General features: G+C 36.8%; 2 protein-coding genes across 4 annotated transcripts; one reads left to right on the top strand and one right to left on the bottom strand.

Annotated features, from left to right (window-relative positions):
* The first annotated feature begins 1,020 nt into the window (after positions 1-1,020).
* Positions 1,021-7,265, top strand: LOC135169742 (ecdysone 20-monooxygenase). The gene is given in 7 exon segments (XM_064135009.1): positions 1,021-1,043; positions 3,748-3,897; positions 5,175-5,318; positions 5,484-5,682; positions 5,867-6,306; positions 6,309-6,411; positions 6,413-7,265. Coding segments are annotated over 6 exon segments (1,569 nt in total). The 5' UTR covers positions 1,021-1,043; positions 3,748-3,776; the 3' UTR covers positions 6,975-7,265.
* A 381-nt stretch (positions 7,266-7,646) lies between these two features.
* On the bottom strand, positions 7,647-18,797 carry Form3 (formin 3). Of its 3 annotated transcripts, none has more exons than XM_064135006.1 (12): positions 18,612-18,797; positions 15,650-15,740; positions 15,471-15,586; positions 15,212-15,371; positions 15,034-15,067; positions 12,999-13,701; positions 11,201-12,918; positions 10,999-11,123; positions 10,249-10,842; positions 9,311-10,137; positions 8,483-9,070; positions 7,647-8,425 (listed from the first exon to the last, which is right to left on the bottom strand). In XM_064135006.1, the coding sequence occupies exons 2-12, from the start codon at positions 15,714-15,716 to the stop codon at positions 8,168-8,170; spliced, it is 5,190 nt and encodes a 1,729-aa protein (XP_063991076.1). In that variant the 5' UTR covers positions 15,717-15,740; positions 18,612-18,797; the 3' UTR covers positions 7,647-8,167. The 3 variants fall into 3 exon arrangements, with proteins under 3 accessions (XP_063991076.1, XP_063991075.1, XP_063991077.1); XM_064135005.1 differs by having other exon boundaries at positions 10,249-10,872; positions 18,612-18,796; XM_064135007.1 differs by lacking the exons at positions 15,034-15,067; positions 15,212-15,371; positions 15,471-15,586; positions 15,650-15,740; positions 18,612-18,797 and adding an exon at positions 14,377-14,940 and having other exon boundaries at positions 10,249-10,872.
* Between the last annotated feature and the right edge of the window lie 295 nt (positions 18,798-19,092).

Here is a 19,092-nt window from a genome sequence, read left to right as displayed (position 1 = left end):
GGGAATGGCAATGAAATTACGTGTAAATTGGTAATATGTAAAAAAAAAAAAACAAGCAGTTTTATGAATATATATCTTCTGTCTGAATAGCACTCTCTCACAAATAGCAAATCAGTATGAAAAGGGAGAGAGGAGAGGAAATCATAGACGAAGCAATATCGGGGCAAAGTCCAAAAAAAAAAAAAACTAAAAATTAACGCGAAAGATGAAAAAGTCAATAAAAGGTGAATCAAATTGAGCGAAATGAATGGTGAAACCTCGAATTAATCAATTGATAACTTTATCAATCAGAATGGTATGTAAATACGCATAAAGCATATCACTGAGGAGTCTCTCCCAGTACTGACGAGAAAGCCCCATCAAAAGAAGAATACCAAGTGAATCTGTATTCCTCCTCGCTGCCCTCCTCTCCTTCCTCCTCGCCGTACCCCATCATCCCTTCCCCCTCCAGTATTATGACGACGTGGGGGTTTGTTCCCTCAGACTTTCTTTCCTCCCACATGCCCCTCCCGCCAGAGTCGACGATTTTTCGAAAATATAACGTGTCCTGACGATACATTTCGAGACAGTACGGTAGCGTCTGCTTCATAGGGCAGTTGCTCTGCACAAAAGTACATCGTAATAATCATTAAAAATCCCCCACGTGCCCAGCCAACAGCTCGCCTCGTGTTCATTTAATTTACCTATAGTCTTGTTCTGATAATCTGTCAATTAATATTTTCACGCCAACGGGGAAGAAAATTTTGCGTTCCCCTCATGTGTGTAATAATTCGTAATCAATGGTAATGAGTGATAATGACGAGTGAAATAAATTAATTCTGTTTGTCTATATTTATTATCGCGAGTGATATTATTATCATCGGGACTGGACTCAATCCAGTGGGAGCATATCGAAAAGGTATATATGGGGTTATTGATGGCTCCTCTATCCTCATCTTCCTTGACTGACCCGTGACGAGACACGTTGCTTATATTCGACTGATTACATTTGATTGCGAACATCGTATTGTTGCTTGTGTGCGACTCGGCGCGAACGATTGGGTGTGAGTCACTCTCATTTACCGTTTACGTTTACGGAGATTCTCATTGTGAATTTTGACTCTTGTTTATGTTATTCTTCAGTTAATTACTTGGATTGGGAATATTTTTAAGTCGTTATTCGGTACTCACATCTCACATTTTAATTTAATACAGCGCTTGTTTCGTGGTGGAGCTTGTTTTGTGGTGAGAAAGAGATTTCATTCATGTTTTTAGTATATTCTTTGTATTATATTTTTTAGACAACTGCTGCTAATTGTCTTGTAATTTTTATAGCTTGTTTGATAATTTTGAAATGACAAAAAAAAAATCTTCCAACATTTTCTTGTTTCTCAAAGGACTTGACTTTTTCATCAATTAATACTCAACTGTTTTTCCCCATGGAATATTTATGGTCTCGAGTGGTTTGTGGAGATCATAAATTTCTCCATTCCAGACCGATAGACCGGTCACGGTGGCTTGATAACGGCGAAACCATTCGAATTCAACGATGGTTAATTGCGCTGGGGAAGTGGCATGCAGCGGAAACCAAATGGAAAAGAGATTTTTCGTTTCCTAGTCGTGTTCATTTTGCCTCACTGTGCAACTTCCGGTTATCACTTATCACTTATCGGGCTTTTGTTCAAAGAAATTTTAAATGAAGTAGCTCGAAAGGCTGATGAGAAGATTGCATCGTTGATGGGAAGCGTGAGAGAAAAATGTGGAGATATCAGTGTAAAACTGTTTATGGCATCGAAGTGTTTTTTTTTCTTTCTTACTAAGCTCTGCTCACATCTAATGCTGCTCTTAATTAAATATCTAATACATTTAAAAAATCACAATGCTGCACATTAACTTGTTAGATTATTGTTTATATATCTAAACAGTGTGAATACTTTTTATTGATTGAATAAAAATATAATGAAAAAAAAGTCAAGGATATGAGGAATTAAAGCAAAATGGAAAAGGAGACCCCTAGTTTATGATAAAAAACATTCACTTTTAATAAACCATTCAGTTCACAGAAATCCTACCAACTTGTTCTGAAAATTCTGAAGTAAAAACGTAAAATTCATTTATTCAATTCGTGATTGAAGAGTAGTTGAAATTATCACGACTATTGCATTCTTATCACTGAATCCTGAATTTCACTTGAGTGAGGTCATCCTCATGATGCAATACATGATTATATTCTCTTATTTATTAACATAATCCTTAAATGTGTTTATCAATCCAATTAGAGAGAAAATAATTACACCATAATCTCTACCTTATAATTGTCCTGATATGACGCATGGGTTGTTTTATCTAATGATGATGATTACAACCGTACACCGCATGAGATAGCAAATATGCTGAGGTCTGTAAATACTCCGTAAATTAAGAGGAGCAACGGATTAAAATCAGTACAGGTGAAGCTGATGAAGATTCCATTTGCTGGGATTTCTTCAAATATACACATAGAAATGACGATTATTCCCATCAATAAATTGAGGCGATATGATTCGTATTTCTTTTAGGCGTTTTCTTCCTAATCCCCCATTATTCTGTTGCGACGAAATGTAAATCGGTTATGAACGAATCTTCGTCAAAATGACGTCATATTTTTATATGAAAATATCTCAACATATACCAATTAATTTCCCAATGATATTTTATTGTATGAAATTGTCTATAAGTCCATTGCTTACTGTGCTGTTTGCGTCAACCATTGTACTCCATATGTCGAAATAAACATATGAAAAGTTGTAAAAATCCTAATAATGCTCCATTGTAGTCAATAATAATAGAACTGTTTATGTGGCCTACATAAGAAGTACGAGATGGATTATTATCAAAGAACCGAATATTCCAGAAGAAAATTAAGCATGAATATTTTCCTCTATTGAGATTCTTATTAAAATGTCATTGCCCTATTAATACTCAAGGAAAAGGAACGAATTTTGTTCATCTTTATAATCAATACTAGAGCTATATCCATTATTCATTATCATGTAAATATTTGATAAGATGAATCATATCCTGGTTAGTTTTCTTATCAAGTACGGAGCAAAATTTATTTTTCATTATGTTGTTTCTCAGTTATCATAATCCAGTTAGTTGTCTTACAAGCAGAGAGTTGTTCTCTTGATGGATTAATAATGAATGGATCTTCTCGAATGTCTAATATGAAAACGTAGGAGAGGAGCTTTGCTTAACTTGTTATTGTTATGCTTATTAACATAATATTGTCGTATTATATTACCGAATGATTGAGAAGAAACATCTCAATGTAGATGATGGCTAAATGGTGATATATGATATTGGCCTAGTGTTAGTGTATAATTTGTGAGAGGCTATTTGACGAGGATTACAAGCGAATCCATTTAATTTATCGAGCAGTTCCAACTGGTAATTCTATCCAGCTAAGTAGCAATACGAGCGGACGCTCTGTTGAGGACTCAGTGAGTTTATTTTAGTCTGTGCAATTAATCATGCATTGATAATTGAAATAAAAGAAAGTCTTCCCCTTCCTGTAGTGTATCTCTTGGTCAACGATAATCAGCACTTTACTACTGGCAATTCATTGCCAGAGTAAACGCCATCCCTCAATTGATGAATGCTTGAGTATTATTTTAATTACGGAATCGACACATGAATTTAACATAATTTAAGTATTTATGCAGATATTTATCTTTCGTTACCCAATGTTTAAGATTGAATAAAGATTTCTTTTATTTTTCCTTTTAGCCTGCAAGATTGAGCGAGAGGTGACCGATATGATGTTATCAGGTGCGTGGTTCGAGCTAATATGTGTGACAATTTGTGCAATTGTCGCCTTGGCAACGAGCTACAGGCCCCCGTGGTGGTTTTGGCCTGCGACGTCTCATAATTCTGATAGTGAGTGCATTCATTTAGCCTATCCCTTGGATTTTTACTGAGAATAAAATACTTTTGTCAAGGAATTGTTTTCTTTCGCCGGCATTTTTTTAGCATGTCTCTATTTATTATGAGAGACTACCTAAAAATATTTAATAATAGTTTTTAATACTATATACTACAAATACGTGATTTATAATATTATAAAATATTACAAATGAGGAAGAGGGGATGAAAAATTCTTGTCATTTAAAAATAATCATGGGAGTAAGAAAAAACACTGTCAAACTACCGCAAATTCTTTTCCCATTTCACGACTCAGTTCTTGCATTCAAGGTCTCAATTATTTTTATGGTCTAGTGAATCCTACACTTAATGTTTGAGTTGAACAAACATTACCTCCCGTTATCAAACCAAATTTTCCATTTCACTGTGAATACAGAAAGAAAGGAGAGAGAGAGAGAGAGAGAAAAAAAAATTACTGGTTGGGCATTACAAATTCTCACAATCCGGTTCCGACATAACGGTTACTGACCTGTTATCGTCTTATTTAAATAGAATCGAAATTCACTCGCAATGTGACAGGTAATTAGTATGAAAATTTAGGGGCTGCGCAGGTACAAGATTTTTTTTACCATCAACATTTTTTATACTCACTGCTCAAATTTAAGAACATGCATTGGATTTCATGAAACTCCCAGCCTTTTCGGGATATAATGATTACGGGGAAAATTAACGATCATACATCCTTGATTTCGCTTTAATGAGTGACAATTCATCCATTTTTTTTCTTAGTCGTGGGGAGCCGACGAATAATCAAAATTATGCTGGTATAAAAATTTTTCTCAGCCATTAGGAGAAATCTCGGTGATACAACCTTGATCGGGTATTTAAAATTCCGTCAACGAGTGCATTGCGGCATTCACTAATGTTTAGTAAATTCAGGTAATTCATTGAATGATAATATTAATTATTATTTCTCGAAAATTACTGATTGCGCTTGTTCTTTATTAATTTTAAATGAAAGAACTTTGCAAAAATGTCAATGGAATTTCACTTTTTCATAGGAAACTATTGAGATAAATATTATTAACAATTTAAATATTTTTTATAAAATTCCTATAGAATGTCGCTCTATGTATGCTTTGATTCCTTTACCCGCACGATAAAATTTGATTATTATCTGTGCATGATCATAAAACCGTGGACTATATGCGAATTACACATGAGTCAGAAGAAATCTATAATATTTTTGATTAATGTAAAAATACGATCATGTTTCATGTTTTTTTTTTCAGCGAAAAAAGGTGAAAAAATCAAAAATAAACCGCTAAGTGTACAAAATGTACCTGGTCCTGTGGTATTACCATTCCTCGGGACAAGATGGATATTCTCCCTGTTCGGAAATTACCGATTGGATAAGATTCACGATGCATACAAAGGTGAGCAATTTTTTCAATGTGAATAATTCGGTGAATTTTCCATCGTATCCATTAAAGCAATCCTAGGGGGGGGGGGCGCAAATGGCCTTTATCGGGACATTCTTGGTATTAAAGCCATACAATATAACTAGCACACCCGCTAGCTAATTCGTAATTTGCGAACAGATCTGAATCTGCAATACGGCGGTCTATGCAAGGAGGAAGCTGTGTGGAATTATCCAGTGATATCACTCTTCTCTCGGGGGGACATCGAGGCAGTGATGAAACGTGCGTCGCGGTATCCACTGAGACCACCGCAAGAGATCATATCCAGCTATCGCCAATTGCGACGCGACCGTTATACTAATCTTGGTCTGGTTAATGAGTGAGTATTCAAATATTTATAAAAATCTGTGGATGTAGAAGACAATAAAATTAGTTCCTAATATGAAATATCGAATAATAAATAATTAACTCAAGGGATTTTACTTAAGAGCGATTTATAGAATTGAACAATATCTATGTTGGATGAAGAAATAAATTGTCATTTTTTTGTTTGTACGATTCAGACAAGGTGAAACTTGGCACAAACTTCGCTCAGCCCTTACTCCCGAGTTGATGGGAGCTAGTACAGTGTCCGGGTTTTTCCCTGCTCTTAATCGAGTTGCAGACGAATTCATTAGTCTCATTCGTCTAAAACGAGTAAATGATAAAATCCAAGGTTTCGAAGAATTGGCTTACAGGATGGGATTGGAGAGTACTTGCACCTTGATTCTGGGTCGTCATCTCGGCTTCCTGAAGTCAACGTCGGGTAACATAACGACGAGACTCGCGAAGGCTGTCAGAGTTCATTTCACAGCGTCGAGAGATGCATTCTATGGACTTCCACTGTGGAAAGTTATGCGGACAACCGCTTACAGAGAACTTATTCAGAGCGAGGACGAAATTTATAATATTGTGTCTGAACTCCTAGACACGACAATATGCGAACAGATGAATGATGCCAAGGATGAGCCAGTGGAGGCTGTATTCAAATCAATTCTAAGGGAGAAGAATTTGGATATGAGGGACAAGAAGGCCGCAATTATAGATTTTATAGCTGCCGGCATTCACACGTTGGGTAACACATTGGTATTTATGTTTCATCTGATCGGAAGTAATCTTAGGGTTCAGAAAATTCTTCACGAGGAAGTTGAAACCTTAGCTCCACGAAATTCTAATATTGAAGTTCAGGATCTACGAAATGCAAAATATCTTAGGGCGTGTGTGCAGGAGGGCTTTCGAGTAATGCCGACTACTCCATGTATCGCGCGCATCCTCGATGAATCTATTGAGCTTTCTGGTTATCATCTAAATGCTGGGACTGTAGTTCTTTTACATACATGGATAGCAGGATTAAAAGAAAGTAATTTTAAAAATGCTGATGCATGGATACCCGAGAGGTGGTTGGAACACACTGAACCACATTCGCCAGTACTTGTGGCACCATTCGGCGTTGGTCGTAGAATATGTCCAGGGAAGCGATTTGTAGAGCAGGCCCTATACCTCATTATTGCAAAAGTAGTTCAGGAGTTTGAAATCACCAGTGAAGAGGAACTTTCCCTGCAATTTGAATTCATTCTAGCTCCCAAAGGTCCAGTATCAATTACTTTTCGTGATCGTCAAGACTCAATTTAATAAGCCATTGATCATAAATCTCGAGTAATTTTGTTTTCTTATTATTTCCCAGTAATTTATACATCTCTCACCTTCTGTCCCTGATTATTTTAAGTGTTTATAGTACATCTACTGTTTTATTTAGATTTTATTTCAGTACTCGTAAGCGTAATTGAACATATTTATTGCTATATTTTTTTACAAGTGTTGTAATTAATTTAATATTTTTTTCCTCATTCTAATAATACATCAGAATTGTTTAATCATTCCATCTTGACCTGTAAATAAATAAATATACAATTTTTACTTAAATTGAGTTTTTTTTTTCAATCATTCATATTGAATCCTCAAATAATAAGTATAATTTCAAAAAAATTTTAACAATAATTTAAAAATCAATTGCAAAGTTTTGATCTTCTATCAATCAACAGTCTTGTTTTGAATAGAAAATTTATAGTACAGACATTCTAGTTGCTGAAACATGTCCTAATATCATTATAAGGTGAAAATATATACCACGATATTAATAGTCAATGATTTCACGATGCTCTTTTGGTTACCTGGGAGTATCTGTTAAATAAAAATTTATTCGTGACTCGACATCATTTTATGGGAAAAAGTCTACTAGCAAATGGCTAGTTTAGGCCAGGATTTTAGTTAGGGACTACAAATTAAAAAATAATCAGAAGATAATTTTTTTTTTATTTTATGAAATTTGTTTATTAATTGAAATCAATGCAAACGTTACAATCAGTCACGATAAAATTTGTTTATCAATTATAAGGTAACCGTAAACTCTGCGAAAATTTATCATTCACTTTTGATAATTAATTAATTATACTAATGCCATCATTGAAGACTAAAAGGTAAGAAATAAAGATCAATACAAAATGGTAGTTTGAACATGACATAAGCCAATTTGGAATCGTCCATAGCACCGAGAGGAACAGAAAAACACATAGAACCGTTTTAATTCTAATCAACGGAACCGTCATTATGTATAAAAAAATCTTCAATACTATAAGATTTGAAAGAAAACCCGGCGTATTCATGCGTACTTCTTTATGGGTTTTATTGTACAACTTTGGTAGCTGATTATGCGAAGAGTTTTGAATTGGGATGATCGTAATCTCTGAGAAATATAATTTCATTAAGCACTCGATAGACTTTACGATGTAATAATACATTTAAATACACTATCTCTTACAGTTTTATCAGTTGCTTAAATTCTTAATGCTCTTTGCTAAATTAGGTATCGAGCCTTTGTTAACACTGGCTGCTGTTGGCCTCATGAAGCTATGATTACGAGGTTGAGTAATTTTGGTTCTATTTAAAGTTGTCGTCGAGACTCTTGAACTTGGAACATGATTCTGCATTATCGGAGGTGCGCCAATGCTATTGTTACTGTCACTTCTCGTTGATATCGTTGGTTTTGGTTTCGCAGTCATCAACTTTGTGCTATCATTAATTCCCTGGGAATATAATCAATGGTTATTATTTTGTAACCAACTCATGGATAATTAACTTACGAATTTTTGTTTCCGGATATTTCTAACAACCGGTCCAACACTACTCCCACTGCTGCTGCTCCGACTCGCCGGGATTCTCGTTACCGTCAACTTTGGTGTGGCCCTTCGTTTATCATTCACTTTATTAGGAGATAATGTAGTAGCACCTTTACGTAGATCACTGGTCATCGTACATATGGCTGAAGTATAGCTCCTCAATGGCGAGTGATTGGGTAATTTACGAACAGTATTGACAGAAGTAGCGCTGTTCAACGAACTCCTCGAACTCATCAAACTGCTCCGCGAGCCAGATCTTTCGACCTCACTCCGAACCAAGTGTGCACCTTTTTTTGAAGATTCTACCTTAGCTTCATGAATTAGCTTCTCCTTCTTCGGAAGATAACTCATCTTGTCATTTGTAGACCTCAAAGATCCCGAATGGAGACGAAATCCTCTGAGTCGTGCTATTTCATCTTTTCCGACGATTCTCTTGGTGTCGGACAGAGTCTCTTTATTGTAGTGCATTTCTGCGGGTGAACAACTCGGAGAATCGTGAATATCTGTCTCATAATTTCCTGACGATGTTTCCTGACTCAATGTTTCTGATACCTACAACACGTTGAAATAATGCTTAATTCACGTAAACGTTTGGTTTCGAAGAGGAACAGTATAGTGTGATAAAAATTTATCGTCAGAATTTTTAATGTTATATTAAAGGATGTTATACTAATTCCTACTATTCCTATTATCGGTTTTTCTTCTATTTTCATCGTCATTATCAAATGAATTTAATTATGTCGATTATTATTTTATTTTAAAAACGAAAATCTGGAAATAAATATCACATACTAGACTCTGGGTCTCTTCGAACCCTTCATCATTGAGCTCCAGATCCTTGGATTTGCCAATCAATGGAGATATTGAAGTCATATTAATATCCGGAATAAATCGATTTCTGAACAGAGGAGAGGTCTGTTTCGAACAAGATTTATCCCCGGAGTTTTTTTCCTCAATAGACAAGGACTGACAACTCTTTTCCTCGAAAATCGCTGGTTGGTTGATGTCCTCGAGTTGTCTTTCTACCCCACACTTGGTTCCACCCGAGGAAATATAGACAATTGGCACTGAATCACTTTCACGGTCTATTGGCCTGTTTAATTGATTCACTTGACTGGGCGGATTACTAGTTAGTCTCATGGATTCTCTCACTTGACTCGGGTCTATCATGCTTCGGTGCCTCTCTCTACAGGATACCGCTCGCTCCGGCCACACAGGTGTCATCTCCCTTGGCTTAGACTCCTGCATCACTGGACTCAATACTGTATTTGTCACCGCGACGACTGGCGCCGGTTGCGTAATTGGAACCCGGGACTTTGTTTTCCTTGATTTTCCCAAGTCATCAGCCTTGGATGGATCTGTGGGGGATGGCTCGGGGACAGTATGAGACGTAGAGACGTGTCGACGTTTCAATTTATCCTGCCAAACTCTCAGCATCACGTCCTCGTCAGGAGGAGAATGGTCAATTATCAGAGATAGACTGCTCGGCCGAGAGGAATTATCCTCAAAATTCTCGCTGTGTGGTTCTTGCTTCGGTGGATTCTCCTTGTCCAACGGACTTTCCTGGGTTTTTTTGTATCTGCGAGTCTTCCTAGCTGCTGAATATCTATCAAAATTACCTAAAAAGATCCATACTGATATTATATTAATTTATTTTATTGTATAATAATAAATAATAATACAATGTGACATGCAAGAGAGATTCCCCATTTGTTTTCCTATGTACTCACCACTTCCAAGATCATTATTAGGATTGACAAATGCCTTGGCGGTAAGAGACTTAATCTCCCCCCTTCCTTGTGAACTACTGCACCTCTCCCGTTTGCATGCTTCTTTTTCGATAGGTTTAACTTCCCTGGGCGGACTGAATACTCTTCTCGTAACCGGTGGAGTTTCAATATTATCAGAGTCTATGTCGTTTTTATCGATTATTCTATCACTCTTATTGGAGCTTTTCGATAATCTTCTCATAGAGTTACCGAGACTCGAGTGTCGAAGGTATATCGTCAGAATATTATTGTCATCAGCAGATGCAACGTCCATGGACTTGTTTTTCTTGCGCTCTTCCTCTCGTATGGCTTGCAGGGTACTCTGGCCGAGAACATTGTCATTAGCCAGTAGCCTGGGTCGCAGCCGTCGAGAGTATCGTGGGTCACTTTCCTCAGGGTTGGAAATATCCAGGGATGATTTTCTCCAGATTTTATTTGTATGAGGGGGATGAGGTTGCGCCTCTTCGATTGCCTCCATTGTTCTCATCACGTCCGTTTTCTCGACTGATGGACGCCAGTCATATATCTCGGCGTATCTTGACGGCGTTCGATCATCTAATAGGGCATTTATCTTACTTTCATTGTCTAAAAAGTATATAAATTTCAAAATCCAAGGATATTTCAATAGGTGTTTATAAAGAATGAAAGAAAAAATAAATAAATAAATAAATAAATAAATAAATAAATCCACCAAAATTTTCATCCTCATACCAGGGTCTTCCAAGGATCTACGATTGGCTTGTAACTGACGCGCCTTTCTCTGCAGTTCTTCACCGGCTCGCTCCTCTTTCTCATTTTCTGATAACCATGCTTCAATTTTCTGTCTCCATACTCGCCTGCAATTAGTGAATTTTAAGCTGTGAAAAAAATTGATGAATCCAGCGTTTTTTTTTTATTAAAATTTTGACGGTACCCCGTTGGTTTAGCGTCCTCATCTCCCTGCAGAAAAGTTTTGGTCTCAGCAAGAGGTGAAGGTGAGCTCGGACGTTCCCGATCAGCTGAAAAATCAGCATTCAACAAATCCCCACGACGAGGCTGTCCCCTCGCTCTCCTCGCCCAGGACCTGTCCAAACTGCCCCAGGACTTTCTCTCTCTGGTGCTCTCCTGTCCACCGCTACTCCTCAAAAAGTCCATCAAATTTCCATCATCATCTTCGCAAGGTACTCGACTCCGCCTCCTCCGCAGTGTTCCATTGGGCGTTATATCGGGGGAATAGGTATCCTCTTTGGTAATTTGTTGATCAGCCCCACCAGAACAAGATCCAAGACGTCGCCTTATATTCGGTGATCCTGTTATCGAGATGTCTTCATCTGAGGTGACCCCTCCGTTCTGAAGCCTCTTGATTTTTGTATCACTTCGACCATAGGATTGACGTACAAAACCAGACTGTATGTCTAAAATTCCATAGTCCATAAGGTTACACTCGGATTCTGAGCCTGGAATATCCATCTGATTACTCAAGAGACGCTTTTTAGCAAGCAATTGCTCCTCGCGCTGTTTTCGTCGGGCATTTATCTGCTCCTCCTGAATTTTTCTCCTCTCGTTTTCCGTAACCGCCTGATTGAATTTTTGACAGAATTGATAAAATATCCTATAGCATTCCTCAATTTTGAAGGAATTGGCATCCTCACAGAAAAACTCAGCCAGGCTATGCCTCACTGTCTCAAGTTCTTCCATGTCACGTTTGAGCTGGGACATTCCCTGCTCGGCAACCAGTAAAAATTGCGCCATTTGTTCCTGAATATCAGATTCAGTTGATGGAAGTTGAATCTGCGTTTTAATCTTCTTAATCTTAGTATCTAATGTATTAAATTCATTCATCAATTGTTCGATTGTCGTCTTGGCAGCAGCTTCTAGAGCACTCATATTTTTGGTAAAATGGAGCAAGTCCTTTCGCTTTCTCTCTACTTGAAGTGCCACATAATGGATGAGATTCATACCCGGTTTGTTCGCTCGGATTTCCGTCAATTTTTGAAGAGATGACAATTTAACACCAGCGGCGTTGCCAGCATAGCCACCGGAGTTGAGAAAATTGCCGGCTACGAGAACCATGTATAGCATTTCTTGAAGGGGCTTATTTATCATCAGGTCCTCTCCAGCAAGAATCATCGAGTTTATGCTGGGCTCTAGGTAACTCATATTAGCAGCGAATTCCTCTTTCAATAGCATGCACTCAATACGGAGCTTGTAATTTGGGACTTGTATAAGTTGCAAGAAAAATTTTTCAGCATTACCGAGTTTCGATTTCTCACCATCGAAGCATTTAAGCATCTCCAATTCATCGATCTCAGGTAATATCTTCAAGAGGCCCCGTAGTTTCTCTGCACCAATGTCATCGTGTCCACCTTCCTTGATAAGCTGTATAATATCTTCGTTCGAGCTCCTGAATTGTTTTAAGAAGATATTAACATTCAGACTTCTCTTTCCATCTAGTAAGACAATTTCAGCTGGCTCGCGTCGTCGTCGTTCTGCATCACTTCCGTAACTCGAAGACACAGTTATGGATTGAGGAATTATCGGTGGTACTTGTTGACAAAAGAGCCCCTCCATTTCGGCCCAGTCTAAATCCGCCATCGGCGAATTTTGATGCTCGTTAGCTACTAAAGACCAGATGTTTTTTTTGCCAACGACCTGTTTAAAATGAACAAAGTGGAAAAACTATTACAGTGAGTTAAGTGGCAAAATGTTTTAGTTAATTCGATAGGAATTACCTTGTGATTGGGAATTTTATTCCAATTGATGGTCTTCATTTTCGCTTTGGGCGTTGGTATTTCTTGTTGCGGTAATAATTTCCCCATGTTATTGGGAGGTTCTGGGGTGGGTATACGATTGATGGCTGGCATTTGTAGTGGCGGTGGAAGGGGTGGTTCCATGGGTACATGAGAGTTACTGCTGGTAATGAAAAGAGGGGGTGGTGGAGGTGGTGGCAGTGTCAATGAATTCGAGGGATTTGGTGGTACTGGTGGAGATGGAATTGCTATCGCAGGAGGAGATAGAAGAAAAGGTGGAGAATTACCAGTGGGAATTGATGATTTTCGTGGGGTGCTAGATTGATCTGCCCCACGACAGTGACAGCACAAGTTTGTCTGAAGACTAGGAGATCTTAGAAGCTTCGTAACATCGTCACGACTCTCTAACAATGTAGCTCTGTGCACCAGGGTTTCCGCTGTATCCCAAGCGAGATCGCTCGCAGCTTCTTTCGGATCAAGTCGCAGAAGGTGTTGAAGAATACTTAAGAATGGAATTTCTTGGGGTGTGTCTGCAATTTGGCCGAGAATAGCATAGAACAGATCTACATGAGAGGACAAATCAATTCCCGGTGGTCCTTGATTGGTGAGCTCTTCATCGGTCTCTCGTTGATCATCGAATACGTCCAATTGCACTCGCAAATCTGGAAATTGACTCCTCTGCTTTCTGCAATTCAAATTAATTTTCAATTACGATTTACAGTATTCTTATGTTATTGTTCATAAGATATTATTGAAATTGTTATTGATATGCTGTACACATATATGTATATGATTGAATGTAAGTCATTCAATTAAACATGATAATTGAACACGCTATTTGTTTGTATGAGTGAAAATTTTACTCTACACGATGAGTCAATGATAAACTAAAAACTAAAGTTTGTACGGCAAAAGTGTTATGTATACCTCCACCTGCTTTAATATAGACTCTACGCCGTTATTAGGACATTAAAAATTAACTGGCGTGCGTGACCGGAGTATATATATAGTTCCTTCTCTTATTAACTGACACAAAAATCATATTTATCCCACTGGTTAACCATTCTTTCACATATAATCTAGTGGTTGAAGTGGGAATATTGATATGTTTTGTGTAAAAAAAGTCCAGTGGTCAGTGTTTAGTGCACAGAATAAATGAGAATTTAATTTTTCTCTACACTTTATGCTATTGAAAAATAAATTATAATTAATAAATAATTATTTTTCTTCATAAAATAATTTTTATTGACGGCTAAATTCGTCGGATCTATCCTTGGAATTTTTACTCAAAACATTAGATCGTTAGTATAATTATGAGTAAAATAAAATCCAATAGAATAATGACAATAAATACGCTCACACAATATCATATCTTGTAAATGTAAAAATGACAAGATGAAATGAAATTTCCGTACGTATTCCGGGCACTAAAAATTTTCGAATAAAAGACACGTGCATTCGCCCCTCTAGCAACTCAAGACAAAACTGAAGATATACCAATGGCTTCAGTATTCGAAGGAAGTAGTATAGTAACTGAAGATAAATCGAGAATCACATCGGCTGCTTCTCGTTCCAGTGGAAGAGTGCGCATACAGAGATGCAGGTGCCTTGTGAGTTAATTTCAGTCTTGGTGCCTCTCTTTCTCGCTCTTATTCATCTCAATTTTCATCACTGGATCTCTTTTCCTCGCGAAAACTAGATGCTTACTGAGAATGTGGAGAAAGAAAAAGAAATGCACCGCCGTACGAGGATTCTATTTATCGAATGGTATAACGAGCCAGTGAATTTTGCGTTTGCATCACTAGGTGTGACTATCCATTGATTTTCAGTCAAGTGTTGAGGCGTAATGTCAAACGTCATATATATATTACGTTTACTTCAAATTTATGCTTCAAAATATATAGTTTTTTTTCGTGTGGAGAAAAAATTAAAATTGACTGGGGTTTACTACTGATTCTTTTCCCAGTACCATTAGAGTCATTGTCATTGATGAATTAATGTAAGTCGTCACACTTACCGCAGGTCGTTTAAAATTGGGAGCAACTTCAAGCCTAAAATAAGAAAAAAAAAAAAAAAAGAAAATCATAAATCCATTAACTATATTTGTTTCAATCTCTTCATTCATTTATGCGATGTTTTTATCCGACATAAATAAATAATAGATAGTAGCCAATTTTATTGATATAATGAATTACCAATGAATTCGTTACGAACACGAACACGATCCTTGACAGCAGGCGTTGAGATGATCAGGCAATTGATGAATGCGAGTAATGCCGCTTGATAATCCTCGGTATTTGCCTTCTGGAGCTCATCAACGATTGCCCGAAGTCGATAGCGCTCTCTCTTTCTTTCCTGTAATATGAAGCAATAAAATGAAAAATTAATGGGAGAAGAAACAGATATGGATTCCTCCATCAAGATTCTTCTGTCGTCATGCTATGAATATTTTACCTGGTAAATATTAAGGGTTTCAATAGCCCGCTGTCGACCATCGTGACTGTACACACACAGGGCTGATAGTAATTCCACTATTTGCTTCTTCACTGCTGTACAGGCAGTATCTAGAGCTGTATGGAAAACGTGAAAAGTTCATTCAACTGCATATTTTACAATTCAATGCTCTAAATTACCTGAAGCAAGCTTATTGCAATAGTCGGGATTGTCCACGATATAGTCAAGACCGACGTTGGAGTCCATCTTTACGGCATTGATGGAACCACTCTATCCAATGTAAAAAAGGATAAAATACATGAGAGATAACCGCGATAAAGACAATAAAAAAATCATAGAATTTCGTGGTTTGTTTTTCTCTGCGTTTTTTAAATAAAATATTTTAAAGAGAAACAAATTTATACACGAAATAAATGGCATTTTCATATTTTCATACAATTAATTCTATGAGTTATTTTCTATAGGCATTTATGAATGCAAAAAAGTATTAAAAAATATCAAGGATATGTTACATCCAGGTCAAGATATATAAAACTTACAGGTATACTAATGACAAATTAGTGCAAATAAATAGCTGGAGTATGATTACGGCCATTATCATTCGTGTTATATTGAATCATTGCTAACGTAAGGTTTTTTTTTGTTTTTCAAATCTAAATTTAGCATCCATAAGATTGAGTTTCACAAATTTAAGGAACTGGAGCATTTAATATCCCATTAATGGCTCTGATGTTCACCTCGAACGCAAATACTCGTTCCATAAAGTATCTTGGATATTATGTGAGTGGCCGTGACTGAATTGTCACCTGGACCTGTAATATTGTACCTAATTATTTTACCTTCATCGGGTATAAATAACTTTCGGGGATAATAATATTTGAAAATTATATTTTTTATAGCAATTATATTTAAGAAAATTCATGCAGCTGGGCTCTTGGACAAGTATATTGGGCCACTTGTGAATTCAACCAACTCTTTTCATCGATTTCAGGGAATAGAAGTCCATGTGGTTTAGCTGGATGACTCACAGCACATGTAAAAATAATCTCAATGCACTATTATGCACAGAATAGTAAGAACGGAGTGGCCATTATCTTGGGAATTTCCATCTTATTAGTTAGTCCAATATATATTTTAGCTAGTAAATTTTTTTTTCAAATCTAAAAACTGATCTATTTATTAGCTTTTTTTATTGAAATTGTCGTTCTATACATTTGTTAAAAAAACACTTGTTGAAATACACAGTAAAAAGACCATTATACCAGCTGTATTAATAACTTTGAAAGAAAAAAAGATAATAAACCTTTGAATTTGGCGCTCAATACAGCCGTATATAATTTGAAATTGCATTTAGTCAATCCCGGTTTATACTAATCGTAGGTAGTAACTGAAGGTATATGTATACAAGACGTTATATACAACGATACTCAAAGCTGGAGGATGGATACCATATCAGGCAGCTAGTTGACCTCGCCTGTCGTGTCTTTGTCTGTCACGCATTTCTTTCGATTTTCGTTAGCATTTTAGTGTAATAGAAATATACCTCCGTATTTCCTCTTCACGATTAGTCGTTCAGTCAGGGCTAATCGTCAATATATATACCAATAGTGGGATTTGCCAATTGATTTTTATGCTTGAAAAATAATCTGGAATTGGGGAAGATGTTGCATGATATTCCGATAGTCGTCACTATAACTACGAGAATAATATGCATAACCGGTTGCAGATGATTAATAAATCTCAGGCATAAAATATTATCGATTGAGAGAATTTTGCATCGCACGCTTAATGATTTTCCAATATGAGAATCGCCGAGAGAGAAATATTCATCAATAAAAAGAAAAATATTAAATTATTGGCATAGTTACCAGAGAGTTACAAATTTACTATATCCCCTAAAAAGTTGATGATTTTGCTCATATTTACTCCATTATATCAATGAGGTCGTGTGGCTTATGTATCTCAACCATCCCTTCTTTGGATAAGTAAAACAGAGAGAGAAAGAGAGAGAGACAGAGATGAAAGAGGACGTCTGTGTGGATTACCTTGTCACAACGTGGTCATGGCCCCTCGCGCTGGCCCCCGAGGATCGTGGTCAGGAGCGAATCCTCGCCCAAACCACCTTCTCTTTTACCCCACCTCCTCTTTCTCTGCTCCCCCCCCCCCCCCCCTCACCCGTCCCGGTCTGGCCTCGCGCAATTCACTCCCTCCGTATTAGTAAGTTTCTTCATTCATACCATCGTCATACTCCATCTTTATTTACTTTTATATAATGATCTCAATTGATTCCTGGGTGAACACGGTGTTTGAAATAGTGAATAAGGCGTGAAGGAAGAATCCAAGGTTGCATTTAGTCCAATAAAAATCAGGCACTTTCTAAGAGAATCGTCCACCTTGTGTGCTTTACTAACCATTTTTTTTCTCATTACAATCAGATTAATTTTTAAACAATTATTTATTTAAATTAAATGATTCCTGGTTAAGACCAAGAAATCATATGATGAAATTAAATAAATGCTCTAGCATTCAGTAAGAATATTTTTGATTTATATGATGATTGAACTTTGGATTTGTTTCAATTGAAATATATTCCATTCCTACGCTATGGTATATGATTATTCATTATATATGGTATTTATTGACGCGTTAAAATATTGAATGATAAGAATGAATAGGAAATATGGCGAGTAGAGCACTATTCAATTATAGTTCATAAATACGCAACATATGATATAGATTTTGACCCCCTATTTTATGCTATGGAACACAGCCGAACAATGTTATTAATTACCGAAATATAAATTAATAGAATCAAGTCGTCGCATTAAAACAAACCTATGTAATAATTATCTATGCACACGAGTGTATGATTCTATGGTACCATTTAAAGAGAAAGGCAACCGTGTGAATGAATGGAATTTTCGTATAGTCGGTTACGATTTGCATATTCTGAAGATTCAAAACATCTTCATTAATAGTAAAATCTTCGAAAAAATTTTGGATGGAGGGGATTTTTTCACTCGATAGGGACCACGGGAAAGACATGTATTCACAATTTATTATTATTATTGTTGAATTAATGACGCGTTAATAAATAAAATGCAGAGATTATTGGCATTAAATTTAATCGTAAAATCTCACCTAGTCAGTGATTTTTCAGTTTCTCCATTCATTAAGTGTGGCATTCACAGATGCAATTAACCATTACCCCAACATTATAGAGCACTTTATCACAATTGCTACCAATGTAATTGCGGAAACTGCGTTTCAAGAGCGCGAAAGACAACGGATGGAGAACACACGAAATGAGGAATTGAGAAGTTAACGCGCGCTTACGGCTTTTGCGCAAGCGCCCTGAGCTGCCCCCCCCCCCTTCCTTCAGGGCATGTGTCGCGACACCTCCCACTACGACGGGCGCTGGTGGGACTTGAGGCCCATTTGCGCTAAGAGCGAGAAGACCAAATTTAGCAAATTTTTTTAAAAGATGATTAAATTATCTCGAATCCATTGGGCCAAAAGTTATATTAGTTCCTTATGATTTAAAAGAATAGATTGCAAATGTCAGTATGATATTACCTAGATTAATGTGGAGAACTTTTTTAATTGTAACTTTACAGCTCAG

The sequence above is a fragment of the Diachasmimorpha longicaudata genome, chromosome 15 (genome assembly GCF_034640455.1).
Source record: "Diachasmimorpha longicaudata isolate KC_UGA_2023 chromosome 15, iyDiaLong2, whole genome shotgun sequence".
NCBI lineage: Eukaryota > Metazoa > Arthropoda > Insecta > Hymenoptera > Braconidae > Diachasmimorpha > Diachasmimorpha longicaudata.
This window is presented reverse-complemented; position numbering and strand designations above follow the sequence as displayed.

Coding starts and splice junctions, on each gene's coding strand:
- Form3 (XM_064135005.1), bottom strand. CDS start 15,716: ATGGACTCCAACGTCGGTCTTGACTATATCGTGGACAATCCCGACTAT. Junction 13,702..15,033: donor CCAATTTTAAACGACCTGCG/GTAAGTGTGACG, acceptor TTTGAATTGCAG/AAAGCAGAGGAGTCAATTTC. Junction 12,919..12,998: donor ATAAAATTCCCAATCACAAG/GTAATTCCTATC, acceptor CATTTTAAACAG/GTCGTTGGCAAAAAAAACAT.